The sequence below is a fragment of the Strongylocentrotus purpuratus genome, unplaced genomic scaffold, assembly GCF_000002235.5.
Source record: "Strongylocentrotus purpuratus isolate Spur 01 unplaced genomic scaffold, Spur_5.0 spur5_scaffold_6, whole genome shotgun sequence".
NCBI classification, from domain to species: Eukaryota; Metazoa; Echinodermata; class Echinoidea; order Camarodonta; family Strongylocentrotidae; genus Strongylocentrotus; species Strongylocentrotus purpuratus.
Window position 1 is genome coordinate 34,637,511 of NW_022145612.1, and position 22,209 is coordinate 34,659,719.

Consider the following 22,209-nt stretch of genomic DNA (forward strand, 5'->3'; position numbering starts at 1 on the left):
AATGAAAATTCAAGGACTTTAAAACATTTACTAATTCATTTAACATGGCTAAGCAAAGACAAGACAATTTTTAATTGTTACCCAGTTCAAAACAAATCAAAACTTGATATTTCAGGAAATTGTTAACCAATTTTCCTTTTAAGATGCTACGATCAAGTATATATAAAATTTGGAGCCTTTCAATATGTGTCGAATTGAAGCGTATGTAATAGTTTGTGATGGTGGTATATATATATATATATATATATATATATACGGTTAAATCTTAAATAGAAGTAGTGTTAGTGATTAGTGGATGTTACTTGTTAGATTAGATGGGTACCAAATCGTGCAATATGTAATCCTATCAGAGCTTTTTTTTTAATTATCTAAAATGATTACAATACTTAAATTATTTACGTTAATGTAACTCGATTTAACTGAGTAAAAATTATTCAGCAAAATAAGTAAATTCTACTTAAGATGCCGTAGGTAATATTTACCTAATAAAAATAAGGCAATTCTTTTCCTCAATTTAATTGAGTTATTTCGACTATTATTTTTTTACAGTGTATGTATTATGAAAATGAGATAGCAAAATGTGTATATTGATGGTCATCTTGCGAGTAATAACCATTAACTCTCTCATCGGGCTCTCATCCTTAATTTTTCTCTTCATTTTTTTTTTTTTTTTTGATGGTGAATTATTGGGGGGATGATTGTACAGGCCACCCCCCCCCCCCACCTGAAATATTGGGGGGGGGGGATATATCCCCCCCCATCCCCCCGGGATCGACACCCATGGTCAGATGAGCGTACTTTAATACCTTATTTGTGACACTGGCAGGTCACAAATTGACGTGGGGTCCAGGGGGTGAATCCCCCGAAAGCTCAGGGATTTTGGGCAATAAATTACGGTCAGATGAGCATATTTTGATACTTTATTTGTGACACTGGCAGGACACAAATTGGTGTTGGATCCAGGGAGCGGAGCTCCCAGAAGCTCAGGGGTTTTATACATTAAATTATCGTCAGATGTTCTTTCAAATTTGACACTCAGTTTTGTATTATCTCACACAAATTATTTTGTGTAGCGCCCTCTGCAACAGAACTCAACTATCCCTTTAACTCTCCTTTTTTATAATGGAATATAATTTTTGTGTGATTCAATTCATGTTTTACTATTTTTTATATTCTTTTTGGCTAAAAAATACAAACTATTTCTGACCTTTATGTCATTATTGTGCATCTATTATTTTAACTAACTTGAAGATGATGCAAAACATTCCAAACAGTCCCTTAATGTGTGAAAAAAACAATTCATTTCACTTATACTAAGCCCTTTATTTGATGGTGACTAAGTAATATGAGGGATACTATAAGTCTTAAATGTGTTGTAACGTAAGTTACTTCGCAGGCTTATGTCATATCAACGCACTGGCAAACTGGTGGGGGCGCCAGCCCCCCCCCCCCAAAAAAAAAAAAAAAATAAATAAAAATAAAATAAAAATAATAATAATAATAATAAATAAATAGATAAATAAACCATGACTTTTTTTTAATTCCATGATACAAGTGATTTATAAATGTTCGTGATATCACATGATTTTCAACGTTTCTCCATTTCTGTTGCAGACTGCCACATTTCCAAATAGCCAGGAAGAGCATATGTTTTTTTTTTTTATAGTCACTAGTGGGCCTTAGTGGCCACTAACAGTAACACTAGTAGAAAATTCCTTTCCAGAAGCTAATGCGACAAGCCGTACTGTCGGGAGAAAACATGCTACCCGGCCACCACTCGGGCTGTGCATGCACAATTTTGCGAACGAACGTACATTTATTTATTTATTTCACATTTCTATACAGGGTATCTCACTCAGATTAAAAACGGGTCTTCCATAAGGCCCTGTCTCAATAAAAATACATATATAAACAGATCATGTAACGCTGCACGTGTACCGTTATAAGGGGTTCAGTGGGGAAACTGAATTCAGACAAGGATTAAGAGTAAAGAACGGTAAAACGAATCGTCTTATTTCTCTAATACTTTAATAAAACGGCAAAGCTCCCGCGCTTCCCGCTGGAGGGGGAGGGGGGCAACTGAATTCAGACTAGGATTAAAGTCGAGAACGGAACAACGAACCGTCTTCTTTCTCTAATAATTTAATGAAACGTGAAAGCTTCCGCGCGCTTCACGCGGGATGGGCGAAAATGAATTCAGACAAGGATTAAGAGTAATAATTCATTGAAACGTCAAAGCTTTCGCGCTTATAATCAGACAAGGATAAGAGTCCAGAACGGTACAATGAATCGTCTTCTTTCTTTAATAATTAAATGAAACGTCGTAGCTGCTGCGCTTCGCGTGGGAGGGGCGAAACAAGAATTAAGAGTCGAGAACGGTACAACGGATCGGCTTTTCCTCTAATGATTTAATGATAGTGAAAGCTTCCGCGCTTTGCGCGGGTTGGGCGAAAATAAATTCAGATATGGATTACGAATAATGATTAAATGAAACGTAAAAGCTTCCGCGCTTCACGCGGGAGGGGGAACTGAATTCAGAAAAGGACACGATACAATGAATCGTCTTCTTTCTTTCTTAAATTAATGAAACGTCAAAGCTTTCGCGCTTTCCGCGGGAGGGGGAGGAACTTAATTCAGACAAGGATTAAGAGTCGAGAACGGTACAAAGAATCGTCTTCTTTCTCTAATATTAAATGAAACGTCATAGCTTATGCGCTTCGCGCAGGAGGGGCGAAAAAAGAATTAACAGTCGGGAACGGTTCAACGGATCGTCTTTTCTCTAATAATATAATGATGTGTCAAAGCGTCTGCGCTTCGCGCAAGAGGGGAAAACTGAAAAATAACTTAGTTCCTGGCCCCGGGGTTATAGGGTTGAATTTGTAGACATTGGGACATTGGCATTAATATATTTGTCGGTAATTTGTGGCTAGTTTTGTCGGTAATCGGTGGTCTCTACACCCCACCCCCCCCCCCCCCCCCCACTGAAAAAGGTCTAGCGACGCCCCTAATAACAACAGAGTTTACACACTCGAGAAAATTCGTGCAAGTACTACTGGTGAAGTACTGGACCACGTCTTTATGCACTGTGCAGCAGCGAAGCATATAGAACGTCTCATGACGTGAAAGATCTTTTTTTTCTTCTAACTTCTAACCAATCTAACTTCTAACCAATCAGAAGGCCTCGTTTTTTCCCCCAGGAAGTGCCGGTGGACATTAATGCGCCAAATGTGGTTCTCAAATTGCAAAAGATCCCTACTCTTGGAGGGGGTAGGAGAAAGCAATTTTATGTCATATTACTCCAGGTAGTGCCTGAAAATGCGTCTAATGTGGTTCTAAAATTGCAAATGCTTCCTACTTTGGTCACAACCCCCTCCAAGACCCACCCCCGCTTGGTCGCTCCGCTCCCTTACCGATACAGCCTCGCTCTGTCGCTTCATCGTTTTACATAAATATATTTCACCCCATGCCATTTTGTGCAACCCCCCCGTAAGAAATTCCTGGATCCGCCACTGATACCCATACCCTTGAGCTTCGGGAGCTCCGCCCCTTGACCCCCGCTGGGCCTTTGCCCATGTAAGAGTGGGGTGTTGCGGATTTTTTTTGTCAGCCCCCCCCCCCCCCCAATAAAAAAAAAAGTGGAGTTGTTGTAGACCATGTTTGTTGATATTACGTGCCTTTTCATGACTTTGAAATTAATAATATTGGTCTAAGAGAAGAGGCAAAACAGGAGGACATATATATATTTTTTTATGGTCCTGAAATTTGAAAAATTTGACCGATCGACATTCCGTTCCGTTGGGGGGGGGGGGGGGGGGTTAGGTCATCTTTTGTATGTCATCCATTTAGTTTAATTTAAAGTGGGGGGGGGGGGGTTCCCGAAAAATATACACATTAAAAAAACTCAAGGGGGGGGGGGTTAACCCAACCACCCCCCTCCCCTGCGTACGCGCCTGACTATGCTTATCAGCTAGGGGACCTGCGCCCCTAAGTCATAAATGACAGTAATGAGGTTTAATGCCCCACAAAGGGGCACTAATGTAGCACATCCTGGGGCCTCACAGTTACGAGGCCATTGCTTTGCCACTGAACCATGACTGTACGCAGCGGAGGCTAGGGTAGGGGGCAGTTCCCACAAATAAAATTTAAAAAAAGAAAATGCAATAAATTATCAAAAATTCATTGAATTCCCCCCCCCCGGTCCCCAACATTAAAAACTCCTCTGCACGGTCATGCATTATAGTTCAAGGCATGGCCGTATAGAGGATGTCTTTATGTTGGGGACCTGGGTGAAATGCAATGAATTATTGATAACTTATTGCATTTCCTTTTAATTTTTTTTTATTTGTGGGAACTGCCCTACAAACTGTGACTTTTTATCGGACAGAGAAACATTTTTGAAAATTCAGACAATGATTAAGAGTCGGTACAACGAATCGTCTTCTTTCTCTAATAATTAAATGAAACGTCAAAGCTTCCGCGCGTCGATCGCGCGGGAGGGGTGGGGCAACTGAATTTAGACTAGGATTAAGAGTCGAGAACGGTACAACGAAATCGTCTTCTTTCTCTAATAATTTAATGAAACGTGAAAGCTTCCGCGCTTCGTGCAGGATAGTCGAAAATTAATTCAGACAAGAATATCAACCCCAGCTTAGGCTCCGCTGCTGACGTCTCGCCGCTGTCGCTTCGCTCCATCGTTTTTCATATATATATTTCACCCCATGCGATTTTGTGCCCCCCCCCCCACCCCGGTAAGAAATTCCTGGATCCGCCACTGTTACCAATGTCTAAAAAATTGTATATTTTTGTTTTTAGATTTTCCTTTGAAGGAGCCCCTTTTCCCCAGAAAGTGCCTTTCTTTGTTGGTGCCCCCTCACTTTGGAAGTCGCTCCGCCGCCTGATCATTAAACACCAAATTGCACCCTAAGAAAATTACGATATTCATAATTTAGGTATACATTTTCATTGAACATTTAAACCCAATTAACCGAATTAAATACCTTTGGAAGGTAAAAAAAAAGTTATTTATATATGTTTTTTTCTTTTAATTTTGCCTTGAAGGGGGGGGGGGGGGTTGTGGGCAAAAAAAATGGTCCAAGGAGCACTTAATTATTTTTGTTTAGGGGGCGGGGTCTGAAAGCCAGATTTTAATAAAATTCTACCAGTTTAAAATCATTTTGATGTACCAAAACTGATACCTGCATTAGCTGCATACTTCTTTGCTCTGGAAATTAGGCTAAAATAATACTGACTGATCCAAAGGGCGTCTGCTGATCCAATCCTAACCAGACGGAAGTGTTGGCCACTTTGCTTGTGTGTGTGGTAGTATTTTTTTCTTACTAATACATAATACTGACAAAGTCTGGTGCAACTTGTCGGCTTGGCGCAGGCTCTCATGTTGATTTTTAAATTTCGTATGTAATATAGAAGATTGTCGTCATCGTTTAGAGAAAGCTCTGTTTATAGAGGTCTAGCGCCATCTTGAGATAACACTCGTTTTATTGATTCGGCATTAATTTCGTGCATTCCATGTATACGTACTGCATAGAATCCTGTACGTAGCTCGTAAAAACTGTAACTTCACTCACATCACAGCCACTTTATTGTTATTTTACATGCACCGGAACCATCATGAAATGAGGAAAAGAAACAGATTTCGTGGCCAAATCCATTTGATTTGGCCCAAAACTTCACATGTTAGGGTTCAGCCTACTCATGTTTGTTGTCTTGAATTATCAGAGACAGGTCTGACGTGTAGCAAAGATGGAAAATTTCCGCCCATCGACGGATTTCTCAGTGAATGCAAATTATCAAAACTTCGTTTCCAACGCCACTTCTCAAACAACAATGGGCGATCATAATCGGCTTGTGAACGTCAATGCAAGATGTAAACTCACTGGATCTGGAGCACACGTTCCAGCCTCTTTGAATGGAAGTAAAATGGATAAGATGACAGACAATGAGGAATCTGTGACCCAAAGACTAGAAGCTTCTCTGAGGTTTGTAAAATATATTAGGCCTAGGGCCTAACAGTAACAGTTAGGTCTAAAGTTAGGTCTACTTTTTGATTTTGTTTGTCTCAAATTCGAGTCAAAGTAAAAAATTAGTTAAACTTGTTTTTGAATTCTGATTTCTGATCCTGAGTGAATGACTTTGGAAATTGGAGTGGACGTGGACTTGATGTTGACAAGAAACTAAGTGATCACGCCTCCATTTATGTTCGGGTGATAATGTTTGATGATGTTGATTATTCCCCTTGAGGCTTGAGGCTTGAGGTAGAACTCTAGCCTAACTAACAGTTAGACCTAGATCTAGTCTATATTATGATTAATGCCATGAATTGTTGGATATCTACACTGTAGGCCTAGGCCTAATCGTTATTTCGCACTCCAACACAAAAAGCTCCACAGACATGTCTGAAAAGCTCCACAGACACTGCACTGCCATGTGAGATCAGAGTCAGAGCCGATGCAACCAGAAATTTACCATTTTCCGACTAGGCCCTAGAGCTCTATGATAAACTCGAGCAAGATAAGCAAAAAGTCAATGATAAATTAAAAGGTTGAGCTAAGAGAAAGTATGTGATAACGGGTAGCCTCTGCCGATCACTAGCAACGTAGCGCTTGTCCTCTGAGGGAGGGCGCCCTTTTGGATCTACAAATGCGTGACGTCATACGAATAAGGTCTAGGGCGTATTGCCTACCAATTATTGTATAGATCTAGGACTTAGACTAGACCTTTCATCAACTTCAAGGACCAAGATGTTTTGTTTCTGAACTCGGGACAGTTGATTTAAAAACAGTATTGATTTTAAGAAGCTGCTCACAACATTTCTTCAATCTTTTAAGAAATTATGTTAGACAGTATTTAGATCTATCTAATGTCAATAAAAAATATTTATGATGGTTAGGCCTCGTGCTATTTGACACATCAGGGGCCCGTTCCTAGAAACCGTCATAAGTCTAACTTCTTGACTATCCCATTGAAACGTGTGCTATAGAATTAACACACATTTCAATGGGATAGTCAAGAAGTTAGACTTAGACGGTTTCTAGGAACGGGCCCCAGGGGCTTATGTGTATTCACAAAGATTCTAACTTGAACTTATCTCTAAGTTGGACATAACAATTATGGAAAACCATTGGCATAGATCTATGAAAATATTGTGTAAAAGTGATTTCAAAGGCATCAAATGTTGATTCAAATCATTCATATTCTCTATTATCAAGGATATTTCATTTTCTTGATGTGGAATTTATAAAAAATACTTGAATTTTCACTTTTGAATATATTTTATTATAAGGCTACAAATGGCTCTCCATAATGTTTAAGTCGAACTTAGAGTTATAAAGTTAGACTTAAATGTAGGATCTTTGTGAAACACCCCCCTGTTAAGTAATATCAACCATTGGGAGCTAATTCATTTGCACATGTATGGTGGTGCAACCATAGTTCACGAGTGACCTTGGTTCTTTATCTCAAAAAGTCGGCAAGAAAATCTTACTACCGCCAATGGAACAAGGAACCTAAAATTACCCAGAGACAAATTCTCTATAGAATTGGGTGTGTAATTATGAAAAGATTGGCACATTTAAAGTCTTTTTCGTCCGTTCCAAAAAAAATATGAACTTTATTATACCGACAAGGGTCTGGAAATCTGTATTTTGAGAGCAGATGTCATCAAAATTGTAAGTAAAAAGTGGTTACAACTTACAACAGATTGTATGATATTTTGCCTGCAAAATATTAAATTAGCTGATATTTAGTTGATCGCTTTTTGTGATAAAATAGCTCTAAACCCTCGTGCGTGAATTGAGGTCTATTTTTTTTTTTTTTCTTTTTCATGAGTTGACTTGAAGCGCATTCCGCTCCGACATCAAAACTTGAGATCCCAATATCTCTGAAGTTCTTTGATGATAAATTTTCTTGTTGCACCAATTTTGATATCAAAAAGTTTGCTGTCCATTTGGTAATAATTGAACTAAATAAAATTGTAGAATATGAGAAATCATCATGTATCAATTCAAATATCACATTTCCTAATATTTAAAAAAAATCTGGTCGCCCCATCATATAAAATGAATAGGGAAAATAACAAAAAAAATTAAAATACCATCTCACACTTTAAAGATACTATATCTCTTTTGCAGCCAACATTGAATTTTGTAGAAATTTGCAGGAATTATGAATATGTCATGTATGTCCTATCTGTGAAATTTAAACGTCAGCAGTGTCCTAATATTCAAATTATGCAAGGAAACCCGTTTACTTGCTAGACTTCACCGTCATACACTATTGAGTGACTGACTGGCTTTGGTAATAACATACATAAAAATGAGCTGTAAAGGGTACATGAGCATTTGTCTACATGATACATCAATAACCCACTTCTTGTAATGACCAAAATTAAACTGATTGAATCTTTGCGCAGCATAAAACGTACAACCATTTGGTACAATGGCCTGACAAATCAAACTATTAATTACTGGCTCTATAGCTTTTAAGTCGATTTGACAACTAATAGTTGTTATTTTCCCACTTAAAGACATTTTCAAGCCCCCTTTTTTTTAGGGAAGTTCTAAATTAGTATTATCTTTCAAATACCATTAGAATTTAACCTTTTCATTTTTTTGGCCTGCAAATGGGACATAGTACCTTTAAAGGTATAGACAAGTTCTGGTCATGCGATTGCACTAGGGCTGTGCACAACAATGTAATGAGGTACCCGAGTACACTCCCAGAGTCCCAAGCTTACAAGCGAATACTCGAGTATTCGGACGCCATGTTTTTTATAATTTTTTTAATTTTAAAAATTTTTTTTTTTTTTTTTAAATTTTTGATTTTTTTAATTTTGATTGTTTTTTGCCACCACCATACCACTTGAGCAGTATCCCACGTCGCCGAAAACACATGCAATTTTACTTCGAGTTGTATTTGAAGGCGCCGATTTAATAATAACAGTAAACAATGCTGTTTTAAAAACCAAAGATGGCAGAATAATCCATTTTCCTCTGAGTCCCCTTTTTTCTGAGTGGTGAGTTTGACAGTGCTTGAGTTGGGAAACATTTTTCCAGACGGTACCATGCCAGCGGCCGCCGCTCTCCCTGGCACGGGTAAGCGTCGGCCTGGACAGTGCCAGGTGACCGGGACTTTTTTTTTGCGGCCGAATATTCGGGTACGAGAAATCGTACTTGAGTAGTTGTCAGCAGTGCGGGTACTCGAGCATTCGACTACTCTTCGCTGCCCTAGATTGCACTGTGAAAGAAACGTTGTGGAATCGATCAGAAAAGGTTGATCATCCAGCATATAAGTATTGGTGTGTTCTGAAAGGTTCTGGAATCATCAAAATGATAAGAAACTTGGCACGGTCTTGGTAAAGTTACAAGCACTGTACAGAGAATACCTGCCAACTACTACGATTTTGGCGTAATTATCACGATTTTATGTTTTAATTACGCGGTTTACGCCTTAAGATTTTTTTGTCACAAATTATGATATTTTTTTTCTTTTTCCCCTTTCACCTGGCACTATCAAGGCCAGCGCTTACCCGTGCCCGGGAGAATTAGGGCGCGTTCATGCATGATTTTGACGGCCAGAATCAGGCATCTGTTACGCGTTTAGTTTAAAACACGATTGCGTTCATGCTCACTTTTGTAGAATCACCGAAAAACGGCGATCACGATCGCCGATCGTAAACTCACAAAAAGATGCGTTTACAATTTGTAAACGCGTTTAAATGGGGTCAATGCACTGACCTCTAGTGGGTCTACGTAGCATGCGCACACAGGTTTGCGAATCTAGCTGAAGGCCACCCAAGGAGAATTGCCTGGAGAAGTGAGCATGAACAGTGCACCGTGGAACTGCGTTTACGATGAGCGTTTACGATGAGCGTTACAAATCGCTCATTCTGCCTTCAAAATCAAGCATGAACGCGCCCTTAGTCTCTCATCTTTGGTTTTGAAAACAGCATTGTTTACTATTATTATTATTAAATCAGCGCCTTAAATTCCAACTCAAGGAAATGTCGGTGATGGACCTGGTATACTTCTACCGTAGTATGGTAGTGGCAAAAAACAAACAAACATGGCGTCAGAGTAATCAAGTATTTGCCTGTAAGCCTGGGAATGTACCCAAGTACCTCATTACACGCTTACACACACTAAGCTTTTAGTCCTTGTTTTTTGTTTTTGTTTTGTTGGGTAAGGGGTTGCAAAAGTGTTGAAAAATGAGTTTAAAGTGAAGGAAAAAGGCATTCCTCCCTACCGTGGGGGGGGGGGGGGCAGCCCTCTCCCACACCCACTCCTCACAGTCCTCGTAAAAAATGTTTACTATTTTAAGTCTTCAAAGGTTGGCTGGTATGTAGACGCAACACATGCACGATATTTATCCGGTCTGGATAGATAAAATAATTTACCAAATATATCAATTAGTAGTCGGCAAAGCATACTTTCAAATGATTGGTAATAAGAGCTTCCGTTTCATTTTTTGAGAGGGGGGCGCCCTCTATTAGTGCATGTCTTCTTCTATGTCCGTAAAAGCGCATAAACTACTAAGTGGGAAAATTAGTTGAGGGAGAGACGACTGGTGACTTCTCAAAGGGCCCAGTCGCACGCTTGGGACAGGTTAAACCAGAGGCCTCCCTTTTTGTTGAGTGTCCTAAATTGTTTTTAGTTCTTTTTACTCCTTGTTCAAACTACTTTCTTTCTCTGTACAAAAAAATGATTCCACGTGTTGACTGACACAAAGAGAGTGTCCCATCATGTTGAGGTGGGAGAAAACAGGTGTGGAGTCTGGTCTTATTTTTCAATGTTGGTTCATTCGTCCTTTCAGTGTCAGTTGAGTCTGACTGACGTTTCTGCTCACACCTGATGCCATAGAAGAGGTTTCTTTTCTTTGGTGGACTGATCTTTGGCATGGACGAGGAACTGTCACCTTGTCGATGCGCTTTGTGAGACGTTCATATTCCAAACGGGATGAAAACATGGCTGATTCTCTCTGAAAAACCAGCGGCCACTCATTTTGCTTCCGCTGGCCACCGAAAATGCCCACACAACGACCACCAGGGCAAGCCGTAGAGCGAACAACAGCAGCCGTGTAGCGACCAGCCACAGCAGCGTATGAGCAATGTCACTCACACAGTCAGGCGATCGTAGGCACAGCGGCTAACTATAAATCTAGATCTAACATTCAACCCTAAGCTTTTATTTAAACTTCAATCAGAACATTTAATTACCGACGGGATATTGTTTCTTACACATTTCATTATGGGCTATGCCTATTGAAAACATAACAATACAGAGTCATTGTCATGAACTTTGCAATGGATGACTCGCTTGTTCGTCGCGTCATGCACAGGCACCACTGGCCTACACATGTATCTAGCTTGCAACAGGCATGATGAGTGGGCGCGGCTTATCTGTCAATCAAATTTTCAGGCTCGTTCCTATTATTTCTTTTAAATAATTTGCGATTTTTTTTTTGCGATTTTTTTTTTTTAAATGCCGGACAATTTCAAAGAGAGAAAATTATGTTTAATCATTTCATATTTTTATTTTGACTAAAAACTGTTCCACTCCTTATTTATTTAATTTGTAAACACCTAAAAATAAACTTGCGTATGTTAGATTTATCGATCGGCTCTCCGCCTCGTTTTCTTCCAACTGAACTCTTATAAAGCCACGGAGGATTGTTTGCGAAATGGCGGAGGCCTTGCGAGTCGATCAATTATTCAAAATCAAAATAGCCACCAACGCCTACCTGTCAACAACGGCCACTGTTTGTGTTTCCCTTGGATGGTCGCTATGGACAGGTTTAACTACATGTAGTTAGAAAGTGACTTACATGTATTCTGCCATTTAAAGCAGCACCAATGCTGAAATGAATACATGTACAACAGTGTAAATATTTTACACCAACCATTATAAGGCCATGTACAAAAAATATACATGTTTAGTGTCCCCTCCCGCTTCCTTTTTGGGGGCCGCCTCCTATTTTTTTTTTTTTTTTTTTTTGAAAATTTTTTTTTAAAGAAAAAAAACATGAAAAACACTGCTAAAATGCATCTATTTCTGATTAAAAAAAAAAAAAAAAAAAAATTGTCGGCGGCCATCTTGAAAAATAGCCCGACTGACAGGGAAAATGTACCGAGCGGCCATTTTGAGTGGCCATTTTGAAAGAAAAAAAAAAAAAAAAGGGCCTCCTCCTTCCTATTTTTCCAAAAAACAGGACGCTAAACATGTCGTTTTTTTTATTTGGCCTAATAACAGCTTAATACACTGTAGCATGTTTCTATAATAGATGTGAGTGAAATATAGTACTTAGCTGCAGTGCCAGTTGGCTGTTTAACTTAAAACAAATGTTGTTTTATTCTATTTATTGAGTGCTCTGCCACTTTATGTTGGTTAGTTCAGTTTGGTTTGGCAGGCTTTGGTTTTTCCTATTGAACCATTGTATGGTTCTGTTTGGATAGTTATAACATGCGAAGTGAAAGGATAGCATGTTGCTACATGTACATCTACATGTACCTGGTAAATGAGAAGTCAGAGCCAAGGAGTTCATTATTTAATACATTGTGCCTTTTTGAAGAATTTTTTATCTTTTTCGATTTTGACACGAATTATGGCTCGGAGAAATGTGGAGTGAACTGTAGAAATGATGTAGAAATCTACATGTACAGTAGGTCCAGTGATGTTCAATTTGCAAATCATATACACAGGTTGTTTTACCTGTAACGGGCTGTAAGTATAGAATGAAACTGATGGATTTGTCATGTACATGTAGGCCTGTAGGCATACTGGTTAATTTGTTTCAATTCTCTTAAGCTTGGGGGCCATTGCATAAAACTTAGCATTGATGTTAACTTTGCCATTAATGGTAACTTCCATGGAAACCTTGATTGGCTGTGGAGTGATGTTAGTGATGTTGCCATAGTAGTTCATTTTTTTATTGCAAAGTTACCAGTGGTAAGTTTTATGCAAGGGGCATTGTTGTAAATGTGTTAATTCGTTGCTGACTTGCTGATACTATTCTGTAACCCTTTCAAAGGCAGAGTTTGCCGATAAATTACCATCATGTATAACAGAGCTGCCAACTAGTACGGATTTCCTGTAATTGGTATGATTTTTGTTTTGTTTTTTTGCGCCCAGGGATCTATCATAGCGATTGCTGTGCAGTATGGTGGCCATCCGAAACTCGCTGCATGAGAAAGATTGAAAATTATCAAGTATTCTCTTAATAGAAGACAATTTTTCATCGAAAACTTATGTGTTGTGATGACCTGAAAATCAATATTTAGCAACTTTGTGGGAGTAAAATCACCAAAAATTTCAGATAATCATGCGCACATGCATCCGCCTGCCATTCTTTTTAGATCATGGCACCGCATAGGAAATTACTGATTTTGAGCCTTATGATTATTGAATATCTGTTCTGGAGGTTGGCAGCTCTGGTATTATAACTTCACATTGGCATAATATTTATATCTACATGTAGATATTTTGCCAGACCCTGGAAACCGTGATATAGATTTTAAACCTTCCACGTGTTGATTGACTCAAAGTGACTGTACACACCCACTCTTCCACTAAAGGCCTGTTCAGGCTAGAAGAAATTTATATCAAGAAACATAGTATTATAAAGAATCGTTGTATAAAAAAAAGGGGCATACAGACTGAAAAATATTGTCTAAAGAAATGTATAATGGCCTGCATGTTCAGACTAGTCGAAATTCTTAAAACTTGGAAAAGAAGTATTTCATATAGTGAAAGGAGCATACACACTACAAAAAAAACACAGTATTTATAAAGAAACTAATTTTGAAGAGGTCAATTGACATATCAGCATGCCACAGAGCTGCCAACCTGTCGTGCTATCAAAATGCATATCATTCAACTTGAAAAAACATTTTTTGCTTGTTTTTAAATTTTAATCCCTGTAAAATACTATTGCAACTGAGTTTCTTTCCTCCAAAGAGTGGCAGAATGGTAATCAGGAAACTTTGGGGTCATTCCCGAAAGTTTGGGAGCCGTTATTGAAGAGGGGGCCGGTTATACGTACATGTAAATGGCAGTGACAGTAGGTATCACAGTGAAATTTTAAAAGTTTCTAAATTTCACTTTCCCTGCCCATTTCCTTTTTGAGCACATGAAAAGAAGAATTTTGATACCTCACAGGGAATAATTTTCCTGGTATCGCATCGCAATTTGCTATGCATTTTTGCATGACTGCTATACAAAATATTGTTTGTGTAGCAGTTTTCTTCCATAGAAATGTACAGAATTTCATTTGAAATATTTATCCATCAGCTGAAATTGCTAATCAAAATATTTGAGGAAAATTATTCCCTGCCTCATTTGTCAAATTTGAATAAGTACTTTCGAAAATACGGCCACTTACATAAGAGACGAAATGGTCAAATTTTGCGTAATTAGGCTATAACTGACAATTAGCCATTTTCAAGGTGATATAATTCTGTAATTAACTGATGAATCACCTTTCTTTTCAAGAAATCTGTTCTCTGTATCGATTTCTACATGGCTATTTTTTTTCAGGTTCTTTTGACAAATATTTTTTTTTGTGGAATTTTTCAAATAATTATATGAAGCCCATTTTGATGCGTGTGACAATTGGCTATTTTTGCGTCGCCGGAACAAGTTTTCATGGGTTTTGAAACATGGCTAGATTTAAGAGTGTCTATCAAGAGCGGCTGAATTTCGGCATATTTGGGGTATATATATAGATTAATTATTTCTGTAAGTTTGGACCATCAAATCCATTTAAATTAATTTTAAAATTGCTCCAAACTCTTCAAGAAGTCCAGGTAGACAAAGGAACATCCCTTCACTGCTATCGTGTAAAAATGTGTAGAACAGGTGTCACATGCATATTCACCTGTTCTACACATTTTTACATGATAGCAGTGAAGGGATGTTCCTTTGTCTAACACAAAACTTTGATATGACACTCCGGTCATGATTTATCCATGGTAGTATGGCAGCATGAACTACAAAGCCAGAGTGAATGTGCTAGTATGCGCGTTTGCCATACTCCATTAGACCAAATAACAAAAATTAAGTATTTCTTGTCCCTGCTCGCCTCCTTTTGGGCCGCCACCTTCTTTAAAAAAAAAAACTATTTACCATTCAGAAATTAAAAAATAAAAATTGAAAAAAGCCTGTGATAAACATTTTTTTTAAATAGCTTCTTAAGTGATACAAATCATTTGTTTTGTCATACATTGCATCAGTATATTCGCATAGCACAATATTTGTGAATAAATAGGCTTGGCCAGCTATACCTTAAATCTCTGTGTATAAGACGCACCTGCGTGTAAGACGCACCTGCGTGTAAGACGCACCCCTATTTTATTATTTTTTTTTGGGGGGGGGGGAATTTGCCGACTCCGTAGGCAGCAAGCCAAGCCCGTGTTCAAAAACCCATGCGGGGAAGAATCTTTACTCTACTGTGAGGTGCAGTTGAAGGTGCGGATTTGTGGTAGTAAACTTGTCACAAATAACAGTAACAATGTCGTTTTTAAAACTAAAGATGACAGACAAATTTTCCTCTAAATTCAAACAGAAATCTGGCCATACAGGTAGTATTGTTCTAGTTTCCAAGTGGCGAGTCAACACACCGAGCTGGGAGACATTGCCAGGCACAGTGCAGGTTGAGGGGCATAAATCAATACTTTTTTTGGTTTTGTTTGTACCTGTGTATAAGACACACCCCCGACTGTTGATATTTTTTTTTCGGCGGGGAAAAAAGTGTGTCTTATACATAGAGATTAACAGTAATTAGCATGGCTGCCATCTTTGAAAAATTGTAATTAGCAATGCCCTGCGGCCCCCTGCCTCCTTCCTTTTTTAAAAAGTCTGGACGAGAAACACATTATTTTTGTTATTTGGCCTTATTATTTATTAATATTTTTATTGGGAGTTGCCTGTGACAAGGAGGGGGAAAAAAGAAATAATATTAATAACCTTCAGGTTTTTCATCCCGGAATGATCGAGATGTCATGTGCAGGCCCTGAATCAATTGTTTCAACCTCTGACCCCACCCCTAATCTCTATATTTAACGGTCATCGAAGCACCAACGTTGCCAAGCTCACTTTATCACCGAAAATTTCCCCCTCTCATATCGGGAGCTCAAACTATGAGAAATGATGTAAAATGGTCATATCGAAGAACGTATGAAATTTTTTATTAAATGATGATCTATTTCTCATTTTATCAAACATTTCATGTTCAGTTTTTTCCAAAAAACTACTCTCAGATTATTTCCAGATGCTAAACATGAATTTTAAACAAAAATGGCCTTAACAACTGAGCCAATCGCATCTTCTTGACCATCCCTCAGCTCTTTGATCGCTGCACGTTTTTGAATCCTCAGCATCATCCATGATGATGATAACACAAGACCCCATGTCCAGAATTGCCTAGTTTTTTCAGTAAAAGCAAATGCAAGCCGTCGCTGGAAAGGATTTGGTTCAAGATCTAATATACGTCTGCTACATGTGATCACAGATAGCTTTCAGCCGAGCAATCTTCAGTGTTTACTATATCCTCCATCATAAGACAACTGGAAGGTAATTGAAATAGATGTTTGTATTTATTTTAGATTCCTACATAATACATGCAGATACTTCAAAGTGAAAGTGTACTACTATGGTAAGGTTTAATAGATCCTGTATTTTTTTTCTTCATTTCTACTAACATAATTGTGTGCTCTCACATGATTGTTTCATAGGTTATTTTCCCTTCAAAGAGATTAAGATTTGATTATAGGTCCTCGGTCAGAATAGTACGAGCGCAGTAGCCTCCGATAATATCTGGGCTGTGTATCCTATGTAGCGGTTGTCCCCAACAATGAAAAAGAATCAACGGCTTTGCTTCTTATAGTGGTTTTTAAAAAAAGAGACATATTTATTGTCTTCATATGGAATACGGAGTAATATGAGCAGGTTGGTATTTTGTAAGCGAACGAGAGTGATAAAGTCATTCATGAATATAAATATGTAAAGATATAAAGAAAGTATTTTGACAGTCATGAAACACATATATATAGTATCATAGGGGTTTAATTGTTCTGGAATTCCAAATAAATGGAAGTTTTCATTGCAATCATGGTTGTAGCACGAGCTGTTTCTATATTTACTCCATGAGGATTCAAATGTCATTGCATAACACCTGCAGTTGATGCGGGATGGGGTTGCATCCTCTCTTTCCCCGGAAATTGAATTATTACCAATATTAGGGCAGGGAGCTGCCTGAATATGTATTTTTTGATATCTTATCTCTTACATGTACTTGTATATTTTGGTGATAAATAACACTTTCAAACCACACATATGCTCAAATTTGTGCTCGCTAGCTTTGCTCGCTTGCCAAATTCTGAAACCGAAAAATTGATATTCGGGCAAGAAGCTTCAGCCCCCCCCCCCCCTCTCCCCTGTTGAAAATGTCAACAATTTTGGTTGGATGCATAACTTAAAAATTGTATGTGCTCTACATAGGCCACATTTCTCAAGGGATTTCGTACAAATTTTGAATGAAGGTGTAAAATTGTATTTGAGACAATCAAAGGGCCTGTAATTTCCAGAATGATTAGTATAGACCTACATTTGTGAAGAAAGAAAGATAATGATGACCCCATGCATGTATTAAATTGGCTTATTTGCTTGAATGAATGATGATTTATTGTTTTTGAATTAGGTTTTTGGTTCTCCAATTTTTAAAACATTTTAAGAAATCAAAGATGTTCTATTAAAATGTGCATGCATACATTGTACGTGTACTATAGTTGAGGTCATGAGGTTATTTTGAGAAATATAGTTTCCAGTTTTTCAGATTCCCATTTCGTCCACCATCCATATTAAAGGTCTAATAATCATTTGATGATGAATTATTATCAGACGGTATGGATAGTAGATAAATTAGACATGGACAAACTGGGAATTAGACCAGACTGGCAATTAGACCAAATGAGTGATTAACCAAATGGGTCGTAGATTTATTGGAGATTAGACTAAATGGAGATTAGACCAAATGACTATTAGTCTAATTGGTCATTAGACCAAATGATAAGTATATATTTAATGATTTTGAGACCATGTGGATAGTAGACAGGCTTTGTGTAGACCATGTGGGAATAGACTGTTTGGTTAGTAGACATACTGGTTGTAGACCATTGTAGACCAAACAGAAATTCACCATTTAAAACTCACCGACCCTGCATGAAACTAGTGGACACTACATAAAATTAGCATACATGACCCACATGTTGATATTTAGCTGTACAAGAAATGATTGTTTACTGCCTTTAAGGATCAGGAAGTAGCACTATTCACAGGAAATGTTTTGGTAAGAGCAGAGAAGCACACATAATGTATTTATTGAAATATTTCAAAGTTAAGCAAGATATGATTGATCAATACCAAACAGATAACATGTCACAGTTCGCCATCACTGGTTTGTTAATTTTCTACAATTTAGTGTTGAAGACTCTTCAGATGGAAACAGAGTGATGTTGTATGTGATCATCATTGACATATATGTAAATCTACAAAAATTGATTTCTTGGAAACCATGAATTTTAAAAGGAGGGTCAATATATCAAGCCACTTGTGCTACAAATCTCACATCTCCCTAGTGTTAGGCAGCTTCTTAGCTTGAGTTAGGGTGTGTATACTGTGTGTATGTGTGTTGAAAGCTCTTTGTTTTGATGTGATTGTGTAGCATGCATGCATTGCTCAGCTCACGTTCATGTGTGCTAGCTCATATGAATGGCGGCGACCTAAAATTACATTGTATATACGACAGTGCTCTGTGTACATGCTGTTGTGTATTAAAGCGAGTAGGCGCAAGTATGCCTCTTCAGTGTTTGGTTTATGGCAGGGAGAATCTACAATTTTTTTTCCTCTTCATGAGAAGGCCATTATTACTGCATTTTCCTCACTAAATTAATGACTTATTCTTCAAAAAATGCCTCAGGCTCATGTCATAGATGGAGGATTATGTACTCATATTCAGGAAACATCTACATGTAGGCCTATAACCCTGTAGTATACAACGTATATCATTGCAACTAAGACATGAGAAATTTTCCAAATGTAAACATTCTGGTTATTCTGTGAAAACTGTATTTCTATGGTCTGAATGTACAAAGAAAATATATATGTATCGAGCCACTAGTAAATCAGATTGTCATACTTCTTTCTTTAACTTCCAGGGGAAGTCCACCCTGATATTGTTAGTTTTCATAGAAGCAGAAAAATGAGTGACGTATAGGGTGGGATGTCCCCTCCCTAAAAAAATATTTTCTATTTTTGCTCTAAAGAAAATTTCCAATCATACATGCACCTTAATTATAATTATTGGACATATGATTTATACAATTGTACAGATCTATTCCGTGTCATAATGAAAGTTTACACAATTTTATGTACAGAGCAAGTTTGAGAGGACCTCTCAAGAAATGTTGCAGTATTGCCAATTCATTACTTTCCTATTTTTTATTTTGATATTACTCAAAGTGTCACTATTATGTTTCTTCAGTATCTCTGCTCTTATTAAAACCAGCTAATTATCTGGATGGACTTCCCTAATGCAATGAAGGAGAATAGATAACTGGAGTGAAATATTATTTCCCATCCTTTCATCCATACACTTCAGGGCTGGAAAATGCTCATTGTCTAGTGCCAGGTGTTCTCAATCAAAAGTTTGCAAGATTTTCTCTTCACTACATGTGACAAGTTGAGAAATAGATTCATGTTGTAGATCATGTTACAATGGAGTTATTTTTAATTATAAACCTTTTCAATATTTTATGATTTTGCAAATCAGTAAAATGAAAAATATTGGCTTAGTTATGATCAGGGATATGTGAGTTTAAAACTCACCTATCCCTGGTTATGATCATAATTTTTTTTTTTACATTTTTGAAAAAAAGGTCAAAATGTTTGTGGAAGCAAATTTATTGACAGAATTATTTAGACATTGCCCTTTGCAGTTGCATGGTCATTTTGTTTTCTTTCATTTAAATGTAAAGAAATGTAAATCAAAAACAGTTTGAATAAGAAAGTTATAAATTTTTAATGACTTGAAAAACTTTGAAAATCACAAGACAAATTGGCAACTCACTCATGAATCTGTGACGTCATTGCCTCACTATCCACTAATTGTTTTCTTTATATTGATAATATAAATTTTCCATTTTCCCCCTAAAAATCTTTTTTCCTCACACCAGCATCCAAGTTATAACGCATTTTTGTGTGTAGATGCACTAATATAGAGTAATTTTTTCAGTTAAATCAAGAAAAACCTGAATTTTGATAAGCAACTGTAGTGTACATGTATTTATATACAAATTAATGATTATGAATACAATATTCAGAAAATAGTATCAATTCTTCAAAGTTCATAACAGATTTTGTGAAATGTCATGCACACAATATGATACAAATCATATAATCTGGGCAAAGGCATGGAGAAATAATAATATAATAAAAATAATATTCCGCTTTTATAAGCGCATTACAGATGTACTATAACCCCGGTCATTAGATTCAATACTTGCTGGCACACACTGTGTGCACAATCTCCACTCCCTTGACGCTCAAAAACTGTTTGACCAACAATGACGGTCGCATCCTACCGGAATTTGCTTACGAGTACTGTATATATTCGCTTAGCAAGGCTCCATGGATAGTATTATAATGTAATCTCCATGAATCATTTCTCTCTGCCAATCATCTGTGTTTACATGTACTATGGATACACTAACCAAACAATCAGTATCACTTTTGATCCAGGATGTAAAGAATATTTTCATTGATATTCAAAAGTTAACACTCTACAGTCTACATACAAATGTACATTTGATACCTGTATATTATATCAGGAATTTTCAGGTGTATTATGACCAGGATATTAGAAGCAAATAGCATGACTAAGTACTGTTAACCCTGTAACCGATAATCGGATCAGGGGCCGATCGTAGGCCGATCAGGTGAAATGGGATATTAAATTCTGATCGCCGATCAATGAAAATGATTTTTTTTTGGGGGGGGGGGGGAATGCAGAAAATTGTCAAGATTTGGGCTATCAAATACTATAAAGTAATGCAAAGCTGGGATTATTTTGCATTTGGAGTTGTTGTAGACTACATGTTTGTTGATATTAAGTGTTTTTTCATGATTTTGAATTTGAGTTTGTTTCGATATTATCAGGTGAGTTTTTTCATGAATTTGGCAAGATATTATATTCAGTAAAAGGATGACAGCCGCCAGGCGTCGCCAAATTGATTATAATTTGGACTTGTAATTTTTTTCATATTAGTCAGGTAAATCATTCAGGCCGCCATTTTGGATTATAATGTAGGTCATTGTCATAATAAGTAATATTAGGTTTTTTTTTTTTTTTTTTTGGGGGGGGGGGGCTATATGGTATGGTTTGGTAGGAGGAGTATGTTGTATGTAACTTGTATGTTGGAGTATGTATGTATGATGTAGGCATGTATACATATTTATGACTCTCCTAAAATTCATGTGAAGTGAAGTTCATACTTTTGTGTGTATCTTGTACTGTGCGGTGTGTTGAAGAGATAGTGTTTTGATTCTGCATTAAAATTGTTAATTGTGTAATTACTGTAGATTTTGTGATTTATCAGGCATTGAACATATTAAATTTTGTCAAAATATATGTATGAAGAGATGAATTGGAGGATAGGCCTACCGGTATGTACATCTCACCATATCATCTAGGCCTAATAACTTTATTTAAGGCCCAATCCAACCTTCATGGCAAATTGCTTTAAATGAAGGAAACAAAATCACATAAGACAGATCTATATGATTTTTAAAAGTTGAACTAACTATACATAAATGGGAATATACAGGCTTGCGGGTGCACCATATGAGAGAGAAGGAGGATTGAGGAGTCCTGAAAAGGACTGTTTGTATAGTCTTGAAAAAGACTGTTGGTTATCTTTCTTAGCTTGTAGTTCTAAGGAGAACTATAGCGCTTGGAGAGGATGAGTAGCGGGAGTAGCTCAACGTTTCGAACAGGTTGACTATCCTATTTTCAGGACTAACAAACCCTCAAGAAAGATTACCGAGAGTCCTTTTCAGGACTCCTCAATCCTCCCTCTCTCTCTCACATGGTGCACCCGCAATTAAGCCTACTGTATATCCACATCACCATGCAAGCTGACACTTA

The 22,209-nt window shown here is 37.4% G+C and overlaps 1 protein-coding gene across 1 annotated transcript in view; it reads left to right on the forward strand.

Moving 5' to 3' along the window:
• Positions 1–5,507: 5,507 nt before the first annotated feature.
• The window catches only part of LOC579306 (DNA-binding protein RFX7-like), a 35,982-nt gene continuing 19,280 nt past the window's right edge, over positions 5,508–22,209 (forward strand). Inside the window, exon 1 of the mRNA XM_030973181.1 lies at positions 5,508–5,996. Coding sequence (XP_030829041.1) covers positions 5,761–5,996 — 236 coding nt within the window. The 5' untranslated portion in view covers positions 5,508–5,760. The remainder of the gene's footprint in view (positions 5,997–22,209) is intronic.